General features: G+C 44.6%; 1 protein-coding gene across 2 annotated transcripts in view; it reads right to left on the bottom strand.

The window, feature by feature from the left end:
• The window catches only part of Grid1 (glutamate ionotropic receptor delta type subunit 1), a 714697-nt gene that overhangs the window by 494711 nt on the left and 192777 nt on the right, over positions 1 to 27209 (bottom strand). For both annotated transcript variants that reach the window (XM_034499262.2, XM_076931489.1), the window contains exon 4: positions 24215 to 24420. In XM_034499262.2, the coding sequence (XP_034355153.1) occupies positions 24215 to 24420 (206 nt within the window). The remainder of the gene's footprint in view (positions 1 to 24214; positions 24421 to 27209) is intronic.

Genomic DNA, 27209 nt, shown 5'->3' with positions numbered 1-27209 from the left:
TTTTAATAGCTAAGTAGTATTCTATTGTGTAAATGTACCACATTTTCTGTATTCAATCCTCTGTTGATGGACATCTGTGTTGTTTCTAGCTTCTGGCTATTATAAACATGGCTGCTATGAACATAGTGGAGCATATATCCTTATTACATGTTGGAGCATCTTCTGGTAGATGCCCAGGAGTGGTATAGCTGGGTCCTCAAGTAGTACTATGTCCACTTTTCTGAGGAACTGCCAGATTGATTTCTAAAGTGATTGTACCAGCTTGCAATCCCACCAACAATAAAGGAGTGTTCCTCTTTCTCTACATCCTCACCAGTATCTGCTATCACCTGAGTTTTTGATCTTGGCCATTTTGACTGGTCTGAGGTGAAATCTCAGGGTTGTTTTGATTTGCATTTCCCTGATGACTAAGGATATTGAACATTTCTTTAGGTGCTTCTCAGCCATTCAAGTTTCCTCAGTTGAGAATTCTCTATTTAGCTCTGTTCCCCATTTTTAATAGAGTTATTTGGTCTTGAGTTCTTTGTATATATTAGATGTTAGCCCTCTATAGGATGTGGAATTAGTAAAGATTTTTTCCCAATCTGTAGGTTGCCGTTTTGTCCTATTGATAGTGTCCTTTGCCTTACAGAAGCTTTGCCATTTTATAAGGTCCCATTTGTCGATTCTTGATCTTAGAGCATAAGCCCTTGGTGTTTTGTTCAGAAACTTTTCCCCTGTGCCCATGTGTTCAAGGCTCTTTCCCACTTTCTCTTCTATTAGATTCAGTGTATCTGGTTTTATGTGGAGGTCCGTGATCCACTTAGACTTGAGCCATGCAATCATATTCATTGCTATTTCACAACTGAAATTTTGCTACTGTTATGAATAGTACTGTAAACATCTGTGTTTTCTGATGGTCTTAGGCAACCCCTGCAAAAGGGTCGTTCCACTCTCAAAGGGGTTGGGACCCACAGGTTGAGAACTGCTACAATAGAAAAAGAAATAGCTACAATATTTTGTCAGTTGGTGAATTCAAATATGTGTTGTCTGTCTGTCTGACTGACTGTGTCTGTCTGACTGACTGACTGACTGACTGACTGACTGACTGACTGAGGTCCGTGTGTCTGTGGCAGTTCCGTGAACTACATAAGAGGCCTTAGGGAGCTGCCATCCATATGCCCTGTATCTGTCCAGGACATCAAGTTCACACTGTATGCTGCCAGTTCTAGACAGGAGTCCTGCAATCCCATCTGCCTTAAATAGCAACTCAGCTCACACTCTTTACAGGAAGTGCGTCCTCATAGCTATCCAGATATAGTGGCCATAGTCTGAACAGTGTCCCTTAAGGTATACAACATACAGGCTTTGTAAGTGTTAATAGGAAGTCCTCCAGGACAATGCCAAGACAGATTATTGCCAACCAAAATCCATACCAATCCATGTTTCTTTGTACCCCACATTCTCATCAACAACAACAACAAAGTAAAGCAGAGGGATTTTTAACTACCTGTTGAATTTAGAGGATATCACAACATAAGGCACAAAAAGGTGTAGCCTGTGACAAACCTCAACAAGTGCTAGCTGTCATGGCTGCCTGCTAAGAATGAAGCTTCAGTCAGCAAAGGTTCAGTGGTTCATCTCTGAGGCCAGACACTTCTATGTGAGAAGGCATTGACACATATATGAATATATATTCATGGACATATACTCAAATATGCATACACCATATATGCCTGAGACTCCTCAGTTGCGAAAAGAAGATTCAGAACAGGATTTCTCACAGGTGAGGCAGAAAATGCATGTACGGAGCCTATCACAGAGTAAGCACCTCACACTTGGGGCTACTGCTCTTCATTCACTGGGGCCATGCCATCTGTGGTACCTACTCCACCCACGCACCAAGTAGTCTCTGCACCATGCAAAGGCGCTCCTGTACACATGCAAATATACACAAGCCATATACTCAACACTCTGATTCCCAACTCCATCTTGGTAGAGAAGCAGCGGCGAGTGGGCAGCCCTGACCCTCACACCTGTCACCTGCACCCTCCTGTCTTCATCAGGCCTGCACACTCCCTGGTCTGCTACTTTAATTCTGGTCTTTCCTTTCTGACTGCCTTGATCCCTCTGCTTTGCTGGCTGCCCCTTTTTAACCAAAGAAGTCACTGAGCACTGGGAAAGTTTCATCAACACCTTTGGGGAATGAAGCCCACATCACAGGCTCCTGTGCTCACCTGCTGAGGGCTGAGTCTTGATCACTTGCTTTCACTGGCTTGTTTCTGAGCAATCCTTGTCACAGTGGTTTTCCTATCCCTACTTCCCTTCCAGTGTCCCTCCAGGAGCCCTTACCAGCATGCGAAGCCTTGTCCAGGTTCTTGCCTCTACACAGTCCAAATGCCTCCCAAATAAAACAAATCCAAGGATCAACTGCTTTCCCTTTCCCTCACTCGTCCCTGCTTACCTCGTGGCCCTCTCCTAAGCAGGCACTCCTCCAGTGCAGTCATAAATTGCATATTTTTGTCTACAAAATATATTTTGTCTACAGCATCTATTTGTCTTCCTGTTTATCTTGCTTTAAGGTGGTTTCCTTCCCATGTAAGTCAAGGCAATCATTCTCTTAATTCCAACAAGGAAGGCCTCTGCATGGTAGCCAGTAGAAATGGTGAACAAAGAAAGAAAAGGCACACAGGCAGTGTGCGGAGAAAATGAAACTCTGTATGGTTAGCAGACACCATGCTCGCCCATGCTCTGCCTGGTGTGAGTCAGGGTTATGGAGCTCTCAGCACAGGACCAGAGGCCACATCAAGTGGTTTCAAGCCCTAGGGATCACAGGCTCAAGCAAGTGTCAGCCACCTCCTGCCCATGCTCACTCCCTCCCACACCAAGCTCCCCAGGACAACTCCACATCCTGCTTTGCATTTCCACTCCACTTGAGCAACATAGAGGAGCATACCTGCCCCTATGCTGGTGTGGCAGTCAAGTCACAAGGGCCTTGCTTTCATGCCCATCAGATTACCTGGGGAGGTTTTTCACTAGGAGCTTTTGGTGTTTGTGGATTGATTTGCTTTGTTTTCTTGGCTCTTGGGGTTAAATTCAGAGTCCTCTGTATGCAAAACAAAGTTTTGCCTCCAGCCCCATCAGTGGCTCACCTAGGGAGATTTCTAAGTGCAGGGCTGACTGACCTTGCTCCCAGAGATCTCACTTGGCTGATTTGGAGTGGGGTGTCTAACCTGATGCTCCCTGAAAGCTGAGCAGATTATGCTAATGTGCAGTCCTGATGTGACACCACTGAGATTTCCCAAGATAGACCTCTGAAGTCAGATTGCTGGACTCCTAACCTGATTTCTGCAAACAAACTATCAAATTACCCAGCATCTTGGGACCACAGGGAAAAGGGACTCGAAGAGTGTTTCTTGCAGATAAAGAGCCTGGTGCTCAATACAGGCTTGTGGCTACCATTCTTCACTCCCCCTGCTCATCCTGCCTTAGCCCAGTCTCTCTTTCTACCACATGACCTCTATGAACAGCCTTTCAGAGAGAGATTGGTTGTTCTTCTGGGAAGATGGTTGGGAAGGACGCCTGCCAAACACCCCAAGGCAGCAATCACCTTCTAGAAAGGAAGAAACAGAGTATCCAGGTGATCTTCAGGCTCAGCTACATAGGAGCCTGGGGCTCTCTACTGTCCTCTTGTCTGTCACTGGAATAGTCATTCCAGAGCCAAGCTTGGGATTCACCACCTACTGCCCATTCGATCTTTCCTCAGCTATGACACTGCAAAGGGGGATTAGCCTCGGAACACGCATCCTAATAAAACTCAAAAACAAAGGAAAGCAATGGCTTGGGACTTTATCTGCAGCCAGGACACCCTCAGGCTCAAGGCAGAGTAAAATCAATAATCAGGCTGCACACTCAAACATGTACTTTCTCATTCAATAAAACATTATAAGAGCCTCTTGTGTGCCAGACATACTTTGTAAAAAGTACAGAGCACAGAAATGTGGCCCAGTGTATCAGTTAGTCATTGCCAAAATAACACTGCATAACAAGCATCCCAAAACACAGCAGCTGAAACAAACTCTATGTCTTGCCCAAGATGTGTGGATTGGTGGAATCAGGTCAGTTTCTCTCCGTAGGTACATGGGTCAGCTCAGTGGTTCTACTTTGCCCTGTTTCTCATTTTCCTTGCATCAATGGGTTTTCAAAGGTTTGTTCCTTCTCTTCCTAAAGATGAAAGTCCTAGAAACTCCAGAGGAGAGACAGAAACACCCAGTATCTCCTATAACCCATGCTCAGAACTGGCATATTATCATCTCTGTGCCCACACCATTGGCAAGCCACATGGCCAAGTCTAATGCCAAAGAGACAAGGAACTATATTCTACCTGCCAGGAAACTACAACCAGGGTCTGGATAGAGGATGACATGAACAAGTGGTGGTAAGCATTCAGTGGGCCACAGCCCCACTGTGCCCATAAAGATGCTTTGGAAGCATCTGCAGCTCATGCAGATCAGCCCCAGTCTTTAAGCTCCTCTGGACTCTGACGTTCCTCAGCCTCTCTGCAAACATGTTCAATAACATAGGCAGGAGTTCCTACTCACTTGACAAGAACTGGGAGACTTGGAGAAACAAAGAACTTGTCAAAGGTACATTGTTTATCTGCTCTTAGTGAGAGGGTTGACACAATCTGTACTTCTTGAAGCTGCTCATAGGAAAGGGGAGTGAATCTAGTGCTTATGGCTTCCCAGGCTAACAGATGCCTATGTTTTCCTAGCCACCCAGTCATGCTATTTAAAATGGTCAGAATTTTGAACTGAGGCTAAAAAGACAGCACAGTGAATGAAGGCATTTTCTGCCAAGACTGACACATTGAGTTCTGTTCTCAGGACTCACATGATGGAAAGAGAAAACCAACTCCCACAAGCTGTCCTCTGACACTGTGCATATGGGTGAACACATACACACATGCCCGTGTGTGCTTGTGAGCGCTCGCACACACACACACACACAGAGAGAGAGAGAGAGAGAGAGAGAGAGAGAGAGAGAGAGAGAGACAGACAGACAGACAGACAGACAGACATACATATGAGAATGTGGTCATTGCTCAGAGCCCTACAACTGAGGAACAGCAGAAATGAGGCTGCAGTCAGACCCTCTGTCATGTGACCTTTGCAGCCACTAAGTGTCTTCGATGAGTCATAACAAGAACCAGTCATGTCAGCCCAGTTCTGAACAGAGCATTCAATTAGTTACCTCCCAGGGTCTGGGCCAGGCCAGGTTAGCCAGGAGCAGATGGACTCATGCAGAGAGTCCTCATGCTGAGTCTGCAGGCTGAGGGTTGGCCACGCTTTCTCTCACAACCTCCTGGAACTGATCTCATTGGCCAGTAAGAAGGATATGTATTCTCTTCCCAGCTCCTCAAGTGAACATCTGTTTTTCTCGAAGCCGTGAATGTCACGTCAAGATTTTCCAATTACCTTCGTCTTGGTTTTATTTAGCATCAGTGTATTGGAGGCATAATTAGTCTGAGATGAAAACCTGTATTGTTCTCTTCTCCTCAGCAATGAAATAGGTTTCCCAAATGTGCTAACAGAGAGGATCCTTCTCCAAAAATGACAAACAGCAAGTGAAGGATGAAAGCAGGAATGGAGCCCTAATCAGTGACAGGCCCAGGCGAGGAGGCGCGGGAAGCAGAAGGGGCATCAGCCGCGGACCTCCCGCTTCTAACCTCAGCTCTTCCTTGCTCCTAAGGAGGGCAGGCTTTTGACACAGTACAAAGTGATGCTGGTGACAATGAAGGACCAATTTCCAGGGATGTGTTTTCTCCTAATACTCCACCAGCACTGAGATGCCTGGGGGGGGGAGGTTCTTGGTGGGGTGTTGCATGAAGTACTCTCCTCCCTCACCCGTTTGGCCACAATCCTTGCCCAAGGCTAGACAGCGAGCTTCTAGGCTGTGCAATACTTGTCAAGTCACATCTTGCAAGTTTCTTCCATGGGTAGTATACAGCATTTGTCCTGCTTGGACACTTGCACTCTTAATAGCTCTTCTGCACAAAGCAGCCAGAGGGATCACTAAATAGAAAAGCGGGTCATGTCATCACAGTTTAAAACTCTCTGGTGACTTCCTATCACACCTTAAACAAAGCCCCCAATCCTCACCTGGGCTGTAGAACCTTGGTAGTTCCCTTTCTGACTCCCTACCCCCATTCAGCTCAGAACACGCCAGCACTCTTTCTGTTCCTACAAAATGCCAGGCTATATTTCCACCCTGGGGCCCTGACAATGACAAAAGTCTCCTTTTAAAAAGCAATGCCACCAAAGGCACTATCAAACACAAATTAGGAAATAAGCCAGCGAGGCTGTCGCTCACTCGACAGTGACCTCTGGCAGGCCAGTCCACACTTCTGTTCTGGGTTCCTCGTGGGACTGCTCACTTTGGTAGTGCTTCCTGACTCTGCTTCTCTCTCATTTAACATGTGTCTGTAAGTCTGAAGACCTCACTTCTTTTGTTGCCCACCAGGTCCCTAGGGGAAATCGTGAAGTTCAGGACCAAGAAACCCACAAAGTACATGCATTATTCACCTTCAGATCAGTGAGAGGATAGTAGGAAAAAAATTGTTGTGAGGGCCCAGAATTCTGGCCCATCATTCATGGTTCCAAGATACAGAATACATTTGCCCAACCTAAGTAAGAATGTTCTCCACATTGAACCATCCAGCAGAGGAATGGATCCTTAATCAGTGAGTTCACCATCTCCATCAGTCTGGCAGCAGAAGCCATACTAGAACCCATGTGACAGAGGGGTGAGCATCCTCCCAAGTTCCTGAGTCCACAACACTCTAGCTGGCTTCTTCTCTCTCAGTCTTACAGCTACATCATTACCTATGAAGAAGGGCAGAGACTCATATTCTGGCCAGAGGTACCTCGCCTGGGTTTGTTCAAAGATACTGTGTGGAACACACATGCCCAGTAGACAAGAGATGAACCTATGAACCTCAGTCCTCTAAGGTATAATCTGGAAGCTCCAAGGAGGACAGTATCTATGAGGCCCCATGTAGAGGCAGGTTCCTGTCAGATAGTGTTGAGTTTACGGCTACACCTTCATCCAGGGATTCAAGCAGGGAAGGAGGTGGGAGGCATGACAGCACCATAACCTGCACTCAAATGGCCGATCTCAGTTAATCCCTCCCATACCCCTGCAAGGGGAAAATATAACCTCTGTCCCACAAAGAACCTAATGCTCAATGCTCAAGAAGATAAAATTGCTGGTCCAAGTCCTACAATTGGTCTAACTGATGTGACATTCTGAATTATTGTCACCTACACCTGTGATGGTCAGGCAGTCATTCTCTGATTATAGACCTGTCTATTTAGAAACACTCTGAATACTTCCTGCCTTTTCTTCTTCCATCATTTAAAAAAAAAGAGTCTCTTAATCTTCTCAGGTAAAAACCCAATAAGAGCCCTGCTCCGTTTTCTACTGTATTATCTGATCTGTGACCCATTCAGAGAGAAGCTGGTAGCTGGAGCACTTCCTCAAATTTCCTCCTCCAAACTTGTGCAGACACAGGGCTACTAAGCCACAGTAAAGCCGCATTCACTTCACCTAGGACAGATGCTTTCATGCAGGACACCAAATGCAAGGAGGTACTGAATGTCTGTGAGAGGAGAAAAGCGGGTCTGAATACTGCATCCTCCCTTGGGCACCTACATGTCTTCAGGCTTTTATAGAGGGTGAAAAGCAGACACAGAAAGAAGAAGGAGGAGTAGAAGCCAAAACATGTTGGCTATGAAAAGTGGCACATCTGGGGAGCTCAGGGAGAAAGCAGCTTGTGAGTGTCAAAGGGGAGAGCAGTAAGACAAAAAGGTATTCTAGAAAGTGACACTTTGCTATGAAAAGGATCCTCTCAGCATTCTTCAGAGAATAATGGTAAAGAATAACATGCCATCACCCTTTTTTCTTTTTCCTAATGTGACTCTACATAGGCACAGGGACATAAGGCGTTACTATTCATATTTGAATTACAAATGAATAATACAATAGATATATGAATGAAAGAAAACTTTCAATCCACCATTGTGCTCCCAAAACTCTTCTGCCTGTGCTGGCAATGATAACATCTAATAGGCGTAGAGGCTATTAGCTGTTATCACTATCATAGGTGTAGAGCCCAGTGAAGGCTCTACACCATGATATGTCCTGATAATACTCAACACAGGTTAGAAACATCCTGAGTGAGAAATGCTCTTAGAACACACAACCTGCTGCCCATCCAGGATCAGAAGTACTGCATGTACAATACTGGTTTCTCTCTTTCAGAGCACATGGCCATCTGGGAGCTAAGATTTGATGATGCCAACAACACAAGTATATCCTGCCAGGCCACACTAACCAAAAAGAGATCAGCATGCACAATGCTAAATGGAGTTGCTACTGAATACTCTCATACTAAAGCAAAAAGTCACGAGTCAAATCACCATAAGGATTAGGTTGTTCACCTCTTCAATCTGCTGCTGCCTTCACAATGTGCCATGCACACCCAAATGGCAACCTGTTGCTCTCTGGCCTGTCCCTACAAAGATACTCAGAAGGGAGTCCAACTATGAGGAGCTGCCTGTCTCAAGTAGCCAGAGGGGCAGGCTAGAAATTTGGCCAGATTTAGAGAGATGCTAAGGAGCTAGAGACCACTTTTCAGAGGCAGGTGATGACCTCCATATGATACGTTCCTCGAGGACTGAAAGTGAGCTCTAGATCTGCTACACATGCAAAATGCTTGTCTGTTTGATATAACCTGAATTAAGTCCAGGCTCCTCTTCTCATTTATGAGGGGAGAAGTAGACCTGAAGCCTCAAGACAGATCTCACAGGCAAGAGCAAGGACTCAGCAGGGACTGAGCCTTCCTCACGAAAGCTCAAGATGCTGTCCAAGTCTGTAATTCACCAGCAAATGACCATCCCTTGGAGCTAGGTACCAAAGAGCAGGTATAGCTCATAGAAGAATTCTCAAGAAAATTCAGGAGTTTCTTTCTAGAACCTGAAGAGAGAACTGAGCCATTAGGAGCACTTGCTGCTCTTGTAAAGGAGCTGGGCTCAGTTCCTTGCACTCACATGATAGCTCACAAGCATCTGTACCTCCAGCTCCAGGAGCTCTGATGCCTTCTTCCAGCCTTCACAGTCTGCTGCATGCATATGGTGCTCTTAAACTCATGCAGAAAAACACACATTCACAGTAAATAAATAAAATCTTTTTAACTTAAAAAAAAAAAACAAAACTAATGCCTTTTGGCTATCCTGTCCAATGCTACTATTACCATCACTATGACAACTGTCATCATCACTGTGACAACTGTCATCACCACCATCATGACCTTACCACTGTGACCACTAACACCATTACTATAATTAAAATAGCATTGCCCCATAGTAAGTACCACTATCACCAAAACTGACATTACCATCGTCACAGTTTGACACCACCATCATGACCACTATTACCATTACTGTAATATCCACTACATCACAACCACCACTACAGGTGCCATCACTATCATCATTATCACCACAATCACAACTGTCACTATCACGATGACAACTACTGCTATTGCAAATGTCATTACCATACCACCATTACTATCACCACCACCAAATTTCCAACACTGCCGCCATCAACCTTACAAAAATAATTTTGAATCCATAATTCTAGAGGACTGCCTTGTCTGGCCTCAGTGGGAGGGGATGTGCTTGGTCCTGTGGAGGCTTGGTGCCCCAGAGAAGAGGAATGCTAGAGGGGTGAGGTAGAAGTAGATGGGTGGGTGGGGGAACACCCTCTTAGAGGCAAAGACAGGGGAGGGGGCTCATGGAGGGGGTACCTGGAAGAGGGCAAATAGATAAAATAATTAATAAAATTTTTTAATTAAAAAATACAAATAACTTATGTAGATACCACTTGATTCAAGAGTACATTGAACACAGACAGGGTTATTCTTCAAGGATACAACATGGAAAAGAAGAAACTACAGTGACCATAAAGTGTCCTGGTCAGATGATAGGGTCAATGTCAGAAGTAGTAAGCCATGTTTACAGTAAGTACAGATCTTTCATGTGATATAATAAGGATGGCACTAGTCTACCCATTAGCCTGTCTTCCCAAAGCTCATAACACAAATCCAATCATGTAAAAAATATTATATAAATTCTAACACAGGAAATTCGACACTAGAGTTAAAGCATCCAAAATTTGGGTGATAACTTTAGGCTTAAAATTAAGGCAATATAAATGGCCTGTGAACATTAATTAATGATGTATAAATGTTAGTTCACTCAGTATGACAACTATATTAACACAAAATGCTAACAATGAGGAAAATAAGATGGGATCACTGAACCTAGAATTTTGTTTGAAAATAAAATGGAGTCTCACCTTAAGTTCTATAGAATACAATTCTAAATGATTTCCTAAAATAGTTCCGTCTCTGGTTACCTTGTCTTAGCTCAGTGCTATGGCAGTGCTCATCCAGGCTTGGTACCTCAGTCCTTACCCTGGTATACCATGTAGCCAAGCTCACTTCCTGAAGCCACATAGAGCTTTCAGAACCATGAGAAGAATCCTAGTCATGTTGTGAGGGCCTTCACTACCTCAAGGATTGACTCCAGGTTCTCACAGGCATAAAATGTCTTTTCCAGGCTCAGCCTCCTCTCCCTCCTCCTCTTCTTCCTCTTCCTCCTCTCCCTCCTCCTCCTCATGTCTCTTTTGATGTTGCCATCTTAGAAAATGTATTGCTCACATGCTCACTCACCTTCCACACACAGAGCCCTGCTGCCACATCCCTGATGAATGTCCTCTCATTTCTGTTCTTCTTTGCTGGCTCCTCCCACCCTTTAAAGCTCAGTTCAGATACTTCATCCTACAGGGATCTTCTTTTACCCCAAGACAGGCGTGTGAGCCTTAGAGGACACCCTCATATACTCTGCACTTGTATCTCCCTGCACTGTCTTACTTGCTTGCTTTCAAAGAAGGGCAGCAAGTGCTCTCAATCACGACTCTTCAACAAATGTTTGCTTGTTCATGAATAAATGACCAGGGGTATGGGGGGGCGGTATAAACTGAAAACTCATTGCCTACACTGAAGGTCTTTTGTTCCTGGGTTTTGAATTTTGAGTCCTATTCTTCAGGATCCATTAACCTCACTGGAGTCCTATATAACAACATCCCATTATATGGCAATGTAACGTATCACTAAATTTAATTATAACAGAATAATTAATGTCTGAATGTCACTGGTTTGGACATAAAAATTAAATATAACCTTTAGTGTAACTACTCCCTCTAACTTCATGACTTCCCAGCTTGGCTTGGAAATACTGCTTTTTTTTAATGAGAAGTACCTTTGTCGTGGAGTAAGTGATACCAAGCAGAACATCTGGTCTGCAGCTTACCACCGTCCTTCAGGCTAGGCTCTGCCACAACTCTATCTTTCTAGTGCTGCAGTGAAAATATTATGACTGCTATCAGAAATTCCAAAGACAGCTGTCCAGGTATTTTGGGAGATAGCTGAGGAATCCATCCTTTCTTGACTTCAATTTCCTCCCATTACATCATGTAAAGGCAACTCAGGAGGAATGAGGGACCCTCAGAAGTTTTGACAAGTGAAGATTATACAGTCAAGTAAGAGAAAAGATGGTTAACTCCCCTTTGGCCAAGAAAGCACACCCTGAACCTCCATCTCTCTACCACATTCTTCCTCTCCAAGTTTCTCACAGTTCTTGCTTTGGGCATTGTTCCTAAGATTGCAATTTCATGTGAAGTACCATCACATCTGAAATCATACATACACACCTACAATCCAGAACTCAAGAGGTAGAGGAGGGAAGATAGGAATTTGGGGCTATCCTTGGCTATATATTAAGATATTGACTCAAAGAAAGAGAGAGAGAGAGAGAGAGAGAGAGAGAGAGAGAGAGAGAGAGAGAGAGAGAGAAAGAAAGGGAACAGAGGGAGGGATGGATGGAGATAGTTAAATAGACATGCATCTGGATGGATAGATAGATAGATAGATAGATAGATAGATAGATAGATAGATAATAAACACAAACAAACATACATACATACATACATACATACATACATACATACATACATACATACTGAATGCATTCTTTGCCTTCTCAAAAGTTCTGCTTTCCTGACAGCAACATTCAGATCACTGTCAAATGGCAACATTATGAACACTCACACCACAAAGTCCAAATGCATGACACAATGTCTCCACTCTAACCCATCCTCTCACTTATCACTCTAAAAACCTGGGATGGGCAGGCTCAAGCTTCCCTTTAGCTTGACAGATCACCTATATTTGAACTCTGATCATCTACATGAAAAAGTTATTACCCTCAGGCCACCCTATATTATATTCACATCAAAACTAGAATATAAAGGCCAAGTGAAGATGATTGCCCAGCTGCCCTCCAGCTTCTCCAGCTTCTCCAGATTCTCTAGCTTCTCCAGCCTCTCATTTTTGCCAGCTCTGACTGTGGGCCCATGGCTGATTCTAGGACAAAACTGTCTAGCTCATCCCTTAATGCATTTTGACCCAAGGAAAGAATCAAAGTGAGTAAAATCATTATAGCTTTTCCAAACCACTACGTTTTGGGATGGTTTACCCATACAATAGACATACATACATACATACATACATACATACATACATACATACAATAGACAGCCAGAAGAAATGCCCTCAGCCTCCTGTATGACACTGTTCCATTCTGAGACAAAAACGATGGTCTTTTCCATGCCCGTTATGCTGGTGTTCCTGGTTCCGACTTCTCTCATTCAGATCTCATGAGCATAGATCTGGGATCCCCCAGGGTCTCTTCAAGGCAGGTATCGTTACCTCAATTACTTTTGCTTATTGCCTTCTACCCCTCTCCACTGATACAGTAAACACACCACCCATCTGGTCCCTCCATGCATTGGTACTCCTGCCAGGAGGCCCTAGGCATGCAGATCTGTGGTTTGTATTGTTCCTAGCTATCATTCCAAAGGGTGATTTTATTCATTCTCAAAATTCTTTAGCTTTTCTTAAAGCGTCCATTTGGAGAACTACCAACAGGAAATTCACATGGCTGCTGGCATTGGAGGGGTCCCTCTCCACAAAATTCTACAGAGAGCAGTGATGCACTGCCTCACCCAATAAGGTGATAGGTGTGAAGTAATTTCCAACATGGTGTTCACTGCTGGGAACCAATTCCCAGGCTCACAGATCTTTTTTAGTGTGGGTTTCTCTAGTTCAGTTTGGCAGCACTTTAGGAGCAAAGACCATGTCTGCTCCCTAAAAGATCTAGAGATGAAACCCACTGTGTCTTGGTTGTAGTCTGGCCACTGACAGGGTCCTGAGAGATGCCTTCCTGTGGGGAGCTGACAGGAGGCAGATATCATCCTTGCAGCCATCTTGAGCCATATACCCTGACCAGAGACTTGATTGCATTAGCCTACAACAGCTGAGCACACTCTGATAACATCTTGCTTTAGATACCCAGGATCTTCCCTTGGGTGTGTGAGACTTAAAGCTGTGATTTAGAGCCAAGACTTAAGGGCGTGACTTAGAGATCAGATTTAGAAACAAGGCCTAAGGGCATGACTTAAAGGCATGACTTAGAGGCGTGGCTTAGAAGTGAGACATACAAAAGGCAAGAGGCAGACAGAAGAGTGGAGTACAACTTGGAACTAGGAATTAGGTTAGAGAGTACAATCTAGAGTACAACTTGGAGTTAGTTATTAGGCATTGAGGAAGAAGACACTTGGACTAGAGAACTCAGAAGAAGATTATTAGGTATTAGGCACTTGGAACTTGGAGGCACTAGGGACTAGGAACTAGGGACTAGGAACTCAAGACTTGGGACTTGGAGAGAAGAGGAGAGACTGAAGAATAAACGGGATTGAATCACAATCTGTCTGGTCTCCATTCCTCGAGTCCGTCCTCACTCTCTCTCTCTTGCTGAACCCTGACCCACGGACCGGAGCGGGTTCCAACATTGACAGAGCGGTCCACAACATTTTGCCCCCCAAACATAGGGCAGCTCGGGCCACAACACCTTCACACATGAAAAGTAACTCTAGAGACAGAGAATACCTGCAGACATCTCTCTTTCCATGTGCCTATTAACCAGCAACACTGTGATGCCACTAAACAGCTAACTCTAGTAGGATGGGCCAATGACAGTTCAGATGGAAAATGGCCTAAGATGACCCTACTGGTTTGGGGACATAATCTGCACTATCCTAGGCACCATCTGGAGCCTCAGGAACACTGAGATTCCCTACCCTTCAATGTCTCCAGGATTCCCTGTGTTCTTTTCCGAGAACATTTTGAAGTGATGACAGTCCAGTTCTCAATCTCAACTGGATGGCTAAGGACCAGAAATGGTCTGTCCCTTCTTGCTTGCCCCTTCCCTTGATACCTGGAGCTGCACACACATCTGGTCTTCCTCACCCAGTTCCAGGAGTTATGCTTCCTGACAGAGTGAGTGGAGAGGCAGAATATTCCCAGGTTCTCCTTCTCTGAGCCATTAAACACTTTCCCCTTGACTCAGCAGCCCCAAGTTGGTTCCACCTATTCAACCAATAGCCATCCCAAGACATTCCTCTGTGCTTCAGCCTGAGCTACACTGAAAAGGCATCCCATGGTCATCTGAGCATCCGAAACCTCAGATTGCCTTGGTGAATAAAGCATAGGTGATGTGGATGAGAGAAAGGATGCCTTTTAGTCTTCTATGCCCTGTCACTACTTAAAGTACTTCACTTCCTGCACCCATTATGTAGTAGAAACTACTTCCTACCTATATGCCCCCAAGTGTCTCAGAGCTCCTTAGAGAGTAGACATGTAGGTGTTTCTCTGGGTAAATATTTCCTTCTGTGTTCCACTGCCAGGTTATGTTTCTCTCATATTTGCATTTGTATAACCAGTAACTCCTTTGTCCCAAGCTCCAAAGTTCCAGTCATGAACCACGATGCCTTCTGGTTGCCCTTTCCCTAACATCATGGCACAAGAGAACATAGCTGACAATATGGAGCATAGTGAACTGGGCACAGGGAGATGCTGAGCCATCCCATGCACAGCTAGGGAGTAAGTAGTAGATGTACCTCTTATAGCCCACCAAAAAACTAAAACCCACTTCTCTCCAGGTCCACCATCTCAGTGGTAGGTCGCAATCACAGCCTTGATGGCAAGCACTAGCATACAACCAAATTGGTAACATTGCATTCGCTCAGAGTCATGCCCCATGTTTCTCCACATCCTTGATGCACTGCAGCTTTACACATTCTGAGACCTTCATTCTCCATTCATATAATAGTCAAGGGTACCTCCTGGTTGCCTAGAACCATGACAGACTCTGAGTCAAAGGAAGGTGGTACACCTGCCCCTTCATGACAAACTGACAATTCTTAGGCTAAACTAATGATTCCAAGGAAGGAAATCTCATCATGCAAATGGGAAACCAAGACTAGGGGGAGTCACAGAGGAAAACGGTGAGGCAGGTCTGCCTAGAACCATATCTTTCCCCTACTCCTAAACAGAAGAAAGATGTAAATGATCTCTACGGTTCAGGATTTCCCAAGAAAACAGTTCTTCCAGCTGCCAACGGGGGAGCAGGTGGGAGGAGCCCTCCTCCCTAGATGAAGCTCTCTTAGGTCAGTTGATCTTACCCAACTCTACTGACAGACTCATGAATGATATGTCTGGACTCCCCCAAAGTGTCCAGCTTGCCTTTCCTAGATCACTGTATCAGAGTGATATTCATTAAAGGCTCTCTGCAAAGATTTAGGAAAAAGATGGCTTCCCCTGCATCTGTCATGAGCAACAAGTCTCTTTCCACAAACACATAGCATTAAAAGCTGGGCCCGGAGACAAGCTGCTCTGAAATATAGACCACTCCATCACACTCCCTGCTCTGCCACAGCCCTGCTCCTCTAGCATTGTTTCAACAATGCAATTAGCTGCTGGGTCTACAAAAAGCCAACTTGATACACAAAGGCTGGGACCATTGCTCTTCATTCTATACCTTCTTTCATCCCCACCCCAAAGCTGAACAATGTTGAAACAAAATAAGGAAACAGGGCAATGGCCCAAGCTCATGCCCAACCACTTCCTTCTCATATGTGGAAAGCCTGTCTTCCATCTGCATGTTGGGGTGATGATGGATTATCCCCAAAACCCACACACTGCCTTTCCTTGTTCATATGACTTCACACATGTAACTCAAGGGCAGAGTCTCTTACACCTCAGCTGGTCCTGTGGCTAAGAGAATGAAGCAGAAGCAACAGTGCAAGATCTGATGCTAGATTTACAGCAGCCCTGGGCATCTCTATTGTCTATTCTGGATCTCTGCTGCTGTCATGCATTAGTTTACATGCCTATCAATAAAAGACCCATGGCTGGTCATCCCATCATCTCAGATCACAGCTGGCCAGCATCATCCTCACAAGAGAGCTAGAGGTATTAATGTGCCCACATCAGTCAACTTTACGCAGATCTACCAACAACCAAACACTGTTGCTTAAGCACATTGAGTTGTAGGATATGTGTTACACAGCATCAGCTAACTGATACAAAGTCCAACTCCTCTCAAGGTGGACAAGCTGCTCCCATACAGACAGTAAGTGACCAATAGCAAGCTCCTGCCAGCTCCAAGTATGAAGGTTCCATCTGGGAGCTACCTTGTGCAGATCAATGAACCAGATGTGGGCTGTATGGCTCAAACAATGTTTTTTTGAAGTGGGTTCATGCCAATTCACACAGCTCCACCTCACCTCTGCCTTGTGTAACACTTTCCTGTGGGTCCCCCACCAGGCTTCTTATCTAGTTCCTTTGTCCATGTCACTTCAGAAAAGGCCTTCTAATCTGAAAACACTTAGTGCCTGGGTACTAAGGTATAAAAAGGGTAACCAAGTTATTTCAGCTGCTGCAGGCTGCCTATACTTGTGTCTATTCTTTAAGCCCCATGCCTCCTGAATGAAGGAGCAAGCTGAAAATAAGACATAGAGAAGACTAACACTTTTCTCAACTATTTAATGACCAGCAAAAGATAGAACCCAAGGTCCCATCATGCCCCTGCTTCAGGTTCCCCTGCCTAGCCCTTCCTTCTCCCTCTCTCTGTCTCTGACTCCAAGGAGAAGCATGCCAGCTTCCTTGAGCATCCCTGAACATGAAGAATGAAGATAATGCAGACCAGAAGCAACATTCAGCAGAGAGTAATCACTAAAGTCCACTGACTTTCACGTACTATCTCTCCATGATTGCTTGGATTCTCCTTTGAAATAACAAAAATCAAACATTAAGTTCTTTCAAAGTCATGTTTACTCAGGTGCTTCTGCTCGGCAAAAACATTAAGAATGCGTTTACTATGTGTCTTAGATAGGGTTTTATGGCTGTGAAGAGACACCATGATCACAGCAACTCCTATAACGGAAAATACTTAATTGGGGCTGGCTTACAGTTTTAGAGGTTTAGTCCATTATCCTCATGGCAGGAAACATAGCGACATGCAGGCAGACATGGTGCTGGAGAAGGAGCTGAGAGTTCTATATCTTGATCCACAGGCAGCAGAAGGAGGCTGTGTTTCACAATAGACATAGCTTGAGCATATCTAAGCACATGCCAATAGTGACACACTTCCTCCAACAAGGCCACACCTCCTAATAGTGCCACTGCCTATGTACCAAGCAACTTGTTTGAATAACAAGTCTATGGGGACCATTCCTATTCAAACTACCACAGTATATGTTCACTAGCATCTGAGGCTCTAAACAAATGTTTGTCTGGGCTCAGGAGTCAGTGTCCCTGGGACCCTACAATCATCAATTTTTCAGTCCTGAAAATGGGGTTAGCAGAGATGAGCAGATTCATGCCCTGCACATAACATTCTGGGCCACAGGATGGGAACCACAGCAGGTAGTGGATGGGTGGCTGATAAACCAGCTCTACAGGAAGGAGGTGCATCCTGGAGGCAGCAGGTCCTGAGATCAACCTTCCTCTCACAGCCACTGAGCTGCAAACCAGCAAAAACATACCAGGAAATGACTTTTCCTCGTGATTTTGTTTCTAAGAAGTTGTAACAGAAAACAATGAACCTCTCCAATTCACAGCACTTTTGTTAAAGTGCCAGGCCTTTAAAATCCATAAATAGTGGGATATAATTAAATGCAAATGTGGGGCCTTATTTAAAAATTAATCTTTTTATAATTAATTAGTAATTTAAAATATCTTGGTAAATGATACTTAAATGGCATAGAATTATGCTAGCTCTGAGTGATAAAGTCGTCTGCTAGAGATTTGCCGTGTTGGAGTGTTGGATGGAGTGAGAGATATTTGCACATATCACGTGGGACAACAGAGTGCTGTGATTCCTTAATTTACCTTTTTGACAACTGTAGTAAAAAGGCTTTATATGCAGATTGTGGGGGGTTCGCTTGTAGCAGCAGAATCAGAAAAGAAATTGCTTGGAGTCAACCCACTTGCATTTAGGATTAAATTAGCCTCCAGCCATGCTGTCAGCCTGGGAAGCCAAGCTGAGGAGAGATGTGGATGAGGAAAGCCTTTCTACCTTTGTTGCCCTCTGTATTCTGCCCAGCCTGAGATAAAAGGTACCACACATTTCCAGAGCAATGACAGGCTGGCCCTGCAGCTGTTTCCCTCAATCTTCCTCCTATCCTTCTACTGCAGAAGAGTCTGTTGGTGCCTCACCACAAAGGTAAATGTTGCCTGCTGCCATTGTCACACTGTCACTGCCTTTCCCTTCCCAGCATTGTAAAGACGGCCCAGACTGCTGTGCTGCCAGGAGGTCAGCACTCTAGTTAATGCAGGTGCACACTGCAGTGTGCATTTTTCCATGGGAATGTCTTCGTGTGTGTGTGTGTGCGTGTGTGTGTGTGTGTGTGTGTGTGTGTGTGTCTGTGTGTCTATGTGTGTGTGTGTTCAGGTGCCTAAGAGATTGTGATAGTTTGAGTATCTAGTTTTACAAGTTACTATTTGGTTATATGCTATAGTAGGCATGTGTGTGTATGTGTGTGTGTATATCATACATACATACATACATACATACACCCATACACACATACATACATTCGTAGATAGATGTAAGCTAGTCTCCCACACTTGTTTACACTAATGTTTACTCCTAATCTACTTCACCTACAGAAGCAGCCTCGGCTGTTTGCTGACCTAGAATAGGATTCCAAGGCAATTATAAGTCTTCCCAACAGCAGAAGTTTTAAAACCAAAGTCCTGGATTAATAAAGTACCCTAGGACTTGCTGAGTAGCCAAAGGAGCCGCCAAAACACTCAAAAAGAAAACCCACCTTTAAGCCTTTCTACACGAAGCAAGAATGATTTAAAAACCACCCAGGTATTTCTCTAATGGATGAACAGGCTTTGGGGGCTCTCATGATAAAAAAGCAAGTGTCACACAGCTGCTGCTGACCTACAGTTTTACATCACAATAGAAAGGAAAGTGTGCCCAACTTTTATGGGACACATAGATATGGGAACACACAGGCACTGGAGAGGAGAAAGCTGTGCTTATCATCATGAACAAAGGGCAAGAATCAGGAATCTTCTACACAGTGTATTTTGCTAGTCCTTCATTTCTAATGAGACAAAGGGAATAGAGAGAAAAGGAAATACAGAATAAGTGAAGGAGAGAGGGACTGTAAGCAGCCAAAAGCAGAGGCCCACAATGATGAAGTGAAAGGGCAAAATTCAAGAGCTCTCAGTGAGAGACTCAGTGCGTGGGAGCCCTGGGTCACACCCTCTTTCTTTGTTCCTGAGGATGCTCTGCAGCATGTGGCCCAGGTGAACTCAAGGAGAAGACTAGTTCCTGCATCCTGGTACTTAGTATGGTTCTTGATCCATAGGAGGCACCCGACAGTGTGGGTGCAAAGGTGACTGAGTAGATGGATGGGTGGATGGTAGATAAACCTGGTGACAAATGGAATACACACAGCCAAAGAAGAACAAACTGGCAGTAGAGAGCTGGTCACCTCCATCAAACCTGACACAGAGAGAGATGAGAACAGGAAGATACAAATTGTGGACCACTAGCCTCTAAAACCTGAAAATGACCCACAAATGATCCCACCTAAACCCTGGGTTCTCTGAAGCCCCTCCAGCCACCATCAACTTAACCTTGGTTTAATCAATTTCTGGGCTCACATATCACAGATGCTAAGATATCCATCGCCCTTCTGACCCTCCGTATCCATTTAGTTAGTGCCAGCTCCTTCCTATAGACCTAGGCTTGTTATTGCTGAGTCCAGGAAGCCTCCTGGACACTGCTGCTTTGTCTCCCCAGATACCGGGTACTTCTCCATCCTTCTGCCATTGTAGATAACAGGAGCTGTTCATACCTCCATCTTCCCTGACCAAGAAGAAAGCCCCACAGCAGCAGGAACCAAGTCACAGTACTGAGGCTCATTAAATCTGGAAGCGTTACAAGTGGGACAATGTGAGTGGAAGACAACTCCAGAAGCTGTTGGTGAGTAGGATTCCCAGGGCAACACCTTGATCTTGGTCCCTCTTGACAGCTTCTGACTTCATTACTTGAGGTTTTCCAGGCTCTGGAGTAAGATAAAAAGGCCCACACCCACCTCCCCACCTCTTGAGCCAGCTGACAGGTTTGAGTGAAGATAACATCAAAGGTAAACTTACTAAAGCCCACTAAAACCATTCAACAGCCTGTGCTAAAGCCTCACTGGAAAGACAATGAGCCCCATCTTCTCCCAAGTTAAGATGACTGAAAGGAGCAACCCTCCCTTCAAGGCCAAGAGCTGAACATAACAAGTCTTGCTGGAGAAAGAAAGTGTTTAGCAAGCACCAAGGACATCAATGTGGTAATCACGGGCCTGGGATGAGAATACCAGAACACTATCCTTCCAAACTCATCTACTCCAGGGTCAGGAGACATCTCCTCCAAGCTCAGCTGCTCCAGGGGATGCTTCTCCTCCAAGCTCAGCTGCTCCAGAGTGAGGCCTTCTCATCACCTTTACTTTGTTGTTGTTTCTGTTTTACTGTTGTCTTAGGGATAGCATCTTTGCACATGTTAGCCAACTGTTCTACACCAAGCCAAATACTTAGCCCTCTTATTACCTTTTAAAGACAATGTGTTAACATCATGGCTGGTGAGACTGACTTCAAAGACCTGAGAGGTGAGGACATGAAATCAAGACTGAGTGGTGAACAGTAGTGGGGATGAATCCATGAGCCCACAGGGACCCAGGCAGACACCAAGGCCTCAGTCGCCTGCAACCCACACTCCCAGGAATCATCAAGACCAGAGTTTGGACATCTGCTAGCCCCAGACAACACTGTCCTTCATAATGCAGAATCACAGATAATCCAGTGATGCGATGTAACCCCGGGGCCAAGGGCTGATAGCACTGATCTGCTTCACTAAGGCTACTAGTTAGAGAAGCAGCTCCCAACTTGGTTCACTGGCAGCCTGTCAGGTCACAATTGGCAGGGCTTCTGACTAACAACAATGAAAGTATCAGCCACAACAGCGGATTCACATTTCGTAAAATGTAAGTTTCCAGCAGAGCTACCTGTCTTCATCCACTCCCACTCAGCCATGCTTTCTGAATGCTGGAAAGAAGGCATTGCAGCTGGGAAGTGCACACAACCACGATGGGCTACAATTCTTCTGCACCCTCCCAATCAACACCATAGCAGCTTATCACTGTCATGTAGAGCTGAGAGGCACTTACTTTACCATACAGTAATTAGAATGTCATAAAATGCACACAGTGGGTCACCCTCATGAGATTTATCTATCCTGCACTAACAAATAAGACATTGGGTCAGTCTGTGTATGGGCGTAGGGAGCAATGGCCCCAGGCAGTGACAGGACCACTGCACAGGATTGAGCTCCCCATCTTTCAGATGACTTGCATGCCTAGACAGCTGGACAGAAATGTCCTCCTGCAGCCTCCAGGTCCATTTGCCATCTATGTTTACACAGTAACATAGGTGTAGGGAAAGCTTTCAAGCATATCTTTCTCTACAGAGCTGGCACATCCACATGTGTCCATGACAGAAAGTATAACACACTGTGTCCTCTGTGGTCACCAACCATGGAGGAGAGGCTCTGGACCAGCCCATACCTAGACTGGAATTCCATTCTGCCTCTTAGTTAAAATGACTTTATACAAATCACTTAACCTCTGTATTCTTTGATTTCCTCATCTGCAAAGTGTGCTGCTGAGGAAGTAAACACAAGGGGCCAGGCCCACTGTGGGTATCGGGAGAACATAGCCTCCTCTGTTTCTGATGGTATAGCAGGGATCCTGACACTAGGACTTTCATTATAGGAGCTGAGAGAAAAGACAGAGGAGGTAGATCCTTCTACTCAGAATTCAGGGCTTGCCCTCACACTCAGTCTCCAGACAAGGGAAAGGGCCACTCCACTGGAAGTCTCACCACCAACCACCCAGAGACACAAAGATTTGTGAACACACACTGATGGATTAGAAAAGACAACTGGCTAAAGCCAAGCAAAGTGCACCCTGCACCACAGGAGTCTGCATAATTAATCACTTGGAAATAACATATTTAGACCAGTTGTAGTTAAGTGTAAATCCTTCTGGGGCCTAGATACAAGAAAGGCCTAGATTCATGTAGAAGAAAAATATATGTGTATACGAAGCTAAAAGAGTCGGCTGCTACGATAAGAGCTTGGTACCAAATGTTGATCATTACGGCCTCCTCCTTCACCACTATCTTAACAGATGCAAAAACTGGGGCTACAAGGACCAAGCAAATTGATCAATGTCACACAGATAGGAATTAGATCAGAGACTAGATCTGAAACTGTGTAACTGCAAAGCTCATATTCTTTCCTCTCCCAAGCTTCCCAGCAGGCCAGTGACATAGAGGGAAGAAAAAGCAGGAAGGCCAAGGAATTAGCATGAAAGTGAGAAGCTGGGAAGCTGGTGACAGAATCTGTGGACACTCTCCCCAGGCAGAATCTGAGTCTGGCAATAAACAACAGAGAGAAAAGTCGCCCTGTGAGCAGCCTTCTGCAAATACACCACTGGGAACATTCTGAGAAAGGCTGGGCATGTCAGTACTGCTAACCCGAAGCTGAATCACTGCATACAGAGAAGACTGTTCTGGTGAAGAAGCTGAGAACCCACAGGACAGCACAGTCTGGCTGACCACCAGCACAATTGGGGCCTGATTAGCTGAGAGCGTCCCGGCTGCTGGCCAACTACACCAAATTAAGCGTTCCCAATGTTAAGCTCTCCAGCAGTGGGCTTCGTGCTGGTTCCTGATGCATGAGGTAGCATTTTGAATGATAATTAATTAGAGGGGAAAGCAGAATAAGCAAGCAAAGTACATCAGATGGAATTAGTGTAATTCTGCCTTTCTCTTTCATTTTACTTTCAGAATGGGCTGGCCAACATGGCTTGGGTTATGTGAGAAACCCGGGGTATCATCCCACTGCTCCATGATCCCATAATCCACTGGGCCCTAACTTGTTCGCAGATACCTCATACTCCCAATAACCCCTTTTCCCAACAAACAAACAAACAAACAAAACCTCAATCCCAGGGACTGACTAGCAACTACCTATTTATTGCCTCTCTGCCATGAGACCTCTGGAGCCAGCACCAATTGGTCAGCTCATTCTAGTCCACAGTTTGCTATCCTAATCTCAAATTAATGGATTCTTTGTTAAATTAGTAGGCCTTCCTGGTCTTCATTAGAAAGTCTGCATCCCTAATAAAGGTGTTTTTAAAAGAAGCACACACAGATCAGTACAAGTACCTAAGAAAGACACTCACTCCAGGTATCACTTGATACGCAACAGACATCTCCATCAAATGTCAAAAAATCCCCCACTTCTCTAGAGAGCTAGAAATTCGCTTCATCCCTATAGGTGTATACCTGTTACCAAAGGAAAAAAAATTAAAGAGAATAAAAATGCTGGATTTCAACTCAGAAAATTCACACAGTAACATAAGCAGGCTTCTCACCAGCCCCAAAGCCTCCTCAGTCAGTGAAGGAATTGTGTCACCTGCTGAGGACAAACCAGTATCCAAGTCATATTCAGGCCTCTTCCCTAATGGTCAGGTGCTGTGGGCTGAGTCCTATGTTTTCTGCAGTTCTGGTACACACCTGGACCATTCAGTGGCCCCTGGGCATCAGGCATGAGTAGCCTCAGATCCCATGACCTACCTCATTGATGAAGGAGTGTGCCCCCTGTGGGCTAAGCAGGAGAATGGCACGGCGCAGTGTGTCCCTGTAGCGATTCAGCTCCTCCGTCTTCATGGTGGTGAAGAGGCTGGTGAACACGTGACTGATGTTCTTGTCCACCTTTTGTAAAGAGACGTCAAGACCCAGCCGTGAGGCCTGATCCAGAAAGCTTTGGAGCCCACGGATATCTGAGCATGGGAGAAGAGGGAGGGGAAGAATCATTTTTAAGTGGGAATGGATCTATCTGGTAGGGCAACTAACCCCAACACACCCAACCCACGCAACCACCAGAAGAAACAAGGGTCTTCATCTACTTCACTTATTCAGAGCAGGCTGCAAGGCATCAACTTAGACCCAGTATTCCTGATCAGCATCCAGCCCCAGGATATAAGATGGCTGACTTACAGTATCAGGAATTCTTTCTGCCATTCAAACTATGCCAGAATCCACCCTTTGTAACAAGCTCTTGTACTCTCCCATGTAGTCTGAGTTCTGCCCTCCAGGCTACGTGGACTGGTAATCCTACCCCAGGTTTTCTTCATCTCCCTCTATACCTCATATCTGAGGTATCTCAATCATCTACAGTCAGATAAGACAACTGACAACCCTGAAGAGAGCTGAATTTGGGTAGGCAATTCTAACCATGGGTCATTCTCTAACCCTCTGAATGTCAGCATCTCCTGAGACAATCCCTAACCAATGGAAAAGGCTATATCTTGCTTCAGGATCTGATTTTTCTTCTCCCTGGAATTTCTTTCCTCCTGCTTTATACCAAGATCCCAAATCCAATCAGAAACTCGTGTTCTAACTGACTCAAAGATGAATAAATGGCCTAGGTCCTTCACTGAGACTTTCTCAGCCTTCAGATGGAGTCCCTAACAAGATAAGCTACTGAACCAATTGCCCGAGGGTGGGATTTCAGTGTGAATTCTAAAGCCTAGAAAGATGGCACGCTCGTACTGACCTACTGTTGTGAGGGGCCAGGGGCCATTTTGCTTCTTAATTATAAGTCTAATGAACTTTCAACAACAGCTGCACAACCCTAGCAACTTCCCCAAAGGGACACCTAGCCAAGAATGGAACCAACACAGAAGCAGGCAGGTATGGAATTGTGACACAGCCATTTTGATGCTATTCAAGCCTCGAGGTCTGTCTGCATCTGACACTGTCTCCTGGACTTCCCACTGTCATGGACCAAGAGTTCCCTTTACTACAATAAGCAAGTCAGGTAAATTGGTTTATCTATCACTTCATACATATTTATATATGATCAGAGCATTCAAATTAGTCTCATCCAACTATGTTGCAGAATTTAACACAAGTTCTTATGACAACCCAAGAACTTAATCCCTGCAAGAGGACCCTGTGTCTGATAACCAGCTTCCTCTCCTTTCCCATCCCACTCCTGACATCGCTGCTTCTATGAGATCAGCCCTATGTTACTTAATTTTATTTTTTACTGAAAATAGTTTTTTACATAAAATATATTCTGATTATGGTTGTCTCTTCCTTCAACTCTTCTCAGATCCTCCCCAACTCCTCACATCCAAATCCTTTATTGCTCTCTCATCAGAAAACAGACATCAATAATAATAATAAATAAAACAAAATAAACCTGTAACCTATATAGGACAATACAAACAAACAGAAAAATAAAGAGCTGAAAAAGTATAAGAAACATATATAGATTCATATATATATATGTGTGTGTGTATATATACATATATATGTATATATGTATATAAGTATATATACATATATACACACACATATATACACACACATGCACACACACATTGGCACACATAGGAATCCTATAAAACACAAAATTGGAAATCATATATAAACAAAAGCAAAAATAAAAGAAATAAAAAATACTCAAACAAAGCATTATGAGATTAAAACACCTACCATTGAATTCATTTTACATTGGCTATCTACTGCTGGGTGTAGGGCTGGCCTTAAGAGTGGTTTTGTAACTCAAGAGACAGCTCATGCTAGCTAGGGTGTGGAGCAAGGGGAAGCACTCTTCCATTGCTGGTAGGAGTGTAAACTTGTATGTACAATCACTCTGGAAATCACCTTGGCAGTTTCTCAGAAAATTGGGAATAGATCTACCTCAAGACCCAGCTATACCACTCCTAGGTGTATACCCAAAAGATACTCCACTGTACCACAAGGACAATTGTTCAACTATGCTCATAGCATCTTAAATTATAATAGCCAGAAACTGGAAACAACCTAGATGTCCCTCAACTGAAGAATGGATAAAGAAAATGTGGTACCTTTTCAAATGGAGTATTACTTTGCTGTTAAAAAAAATATTATCATGAAATTTGCAGGCAAAAGGATGAAACTAAAAAAAAAAAAAATCATTTTGAGTGAGGTATCCAGGACTCAGAAAGACAAACATGGTATGTATTCACTTATAAGTGGGTATTAGCTGTAAAGCAAAAGACAATCATGCTGCAGTCTACAGACCAGAGAGACTAAGTAACAAGGAGGGCACAACAAGGGAATGCATGAATCTCACTAAGAAGGGGAAATAGAACAGACATGGTGAGTGAACAGGGGTGGGGAGACTGTACAGAGGTGGGGGTGGGGATAAAAACAAGAAGGATCAGGTGGGGAAGGCAGAGGGAGAGAGTACTGGGAGAGACAACTGGAATTGGGGAGGGGAAACATCTCTGGGATGAGCTAGAAACCAGGGCAATGGAAACTCCAGGAATCTATGAGGATGCCCTAACTAAGACTCCTAGCAAGGGGGGATGTGGAGCCTGAATTGGCCATCTCCTATAACCAGGCAACACTTCCAACAGAGGAACTGGGATACCAACCCAGCCAAAAAACCTTCTACCACAATTTGTTCTGAATACAAGATGTGTAGGGGTAATGATAGAGCAGAAATTGAGGGAGTCACTAACCAATGACTGGTCCAGCTTGAGACCCATGCCACACAAGGGAGTCCACCCCTGAC

The sequence above is a fragment of the Arvicanthis niloticus genome, chromosome 3, assembly GCF_011762505.2.
Source record: "Arvicanthis niloticus isolate mArvNil1 chromosome 3, mArvNil1.pat.X, whole genome shotgun sequence".
Lineage (NCBI taxonomy): Eukaryota > Metazoa > Chordata > Mammalia > Rodentia > Muridae > Arvicanthis > Arvicanthis niloticus.
This window is presented reverse-complemented; position numbering and strand designations above follow the sequence as displayed.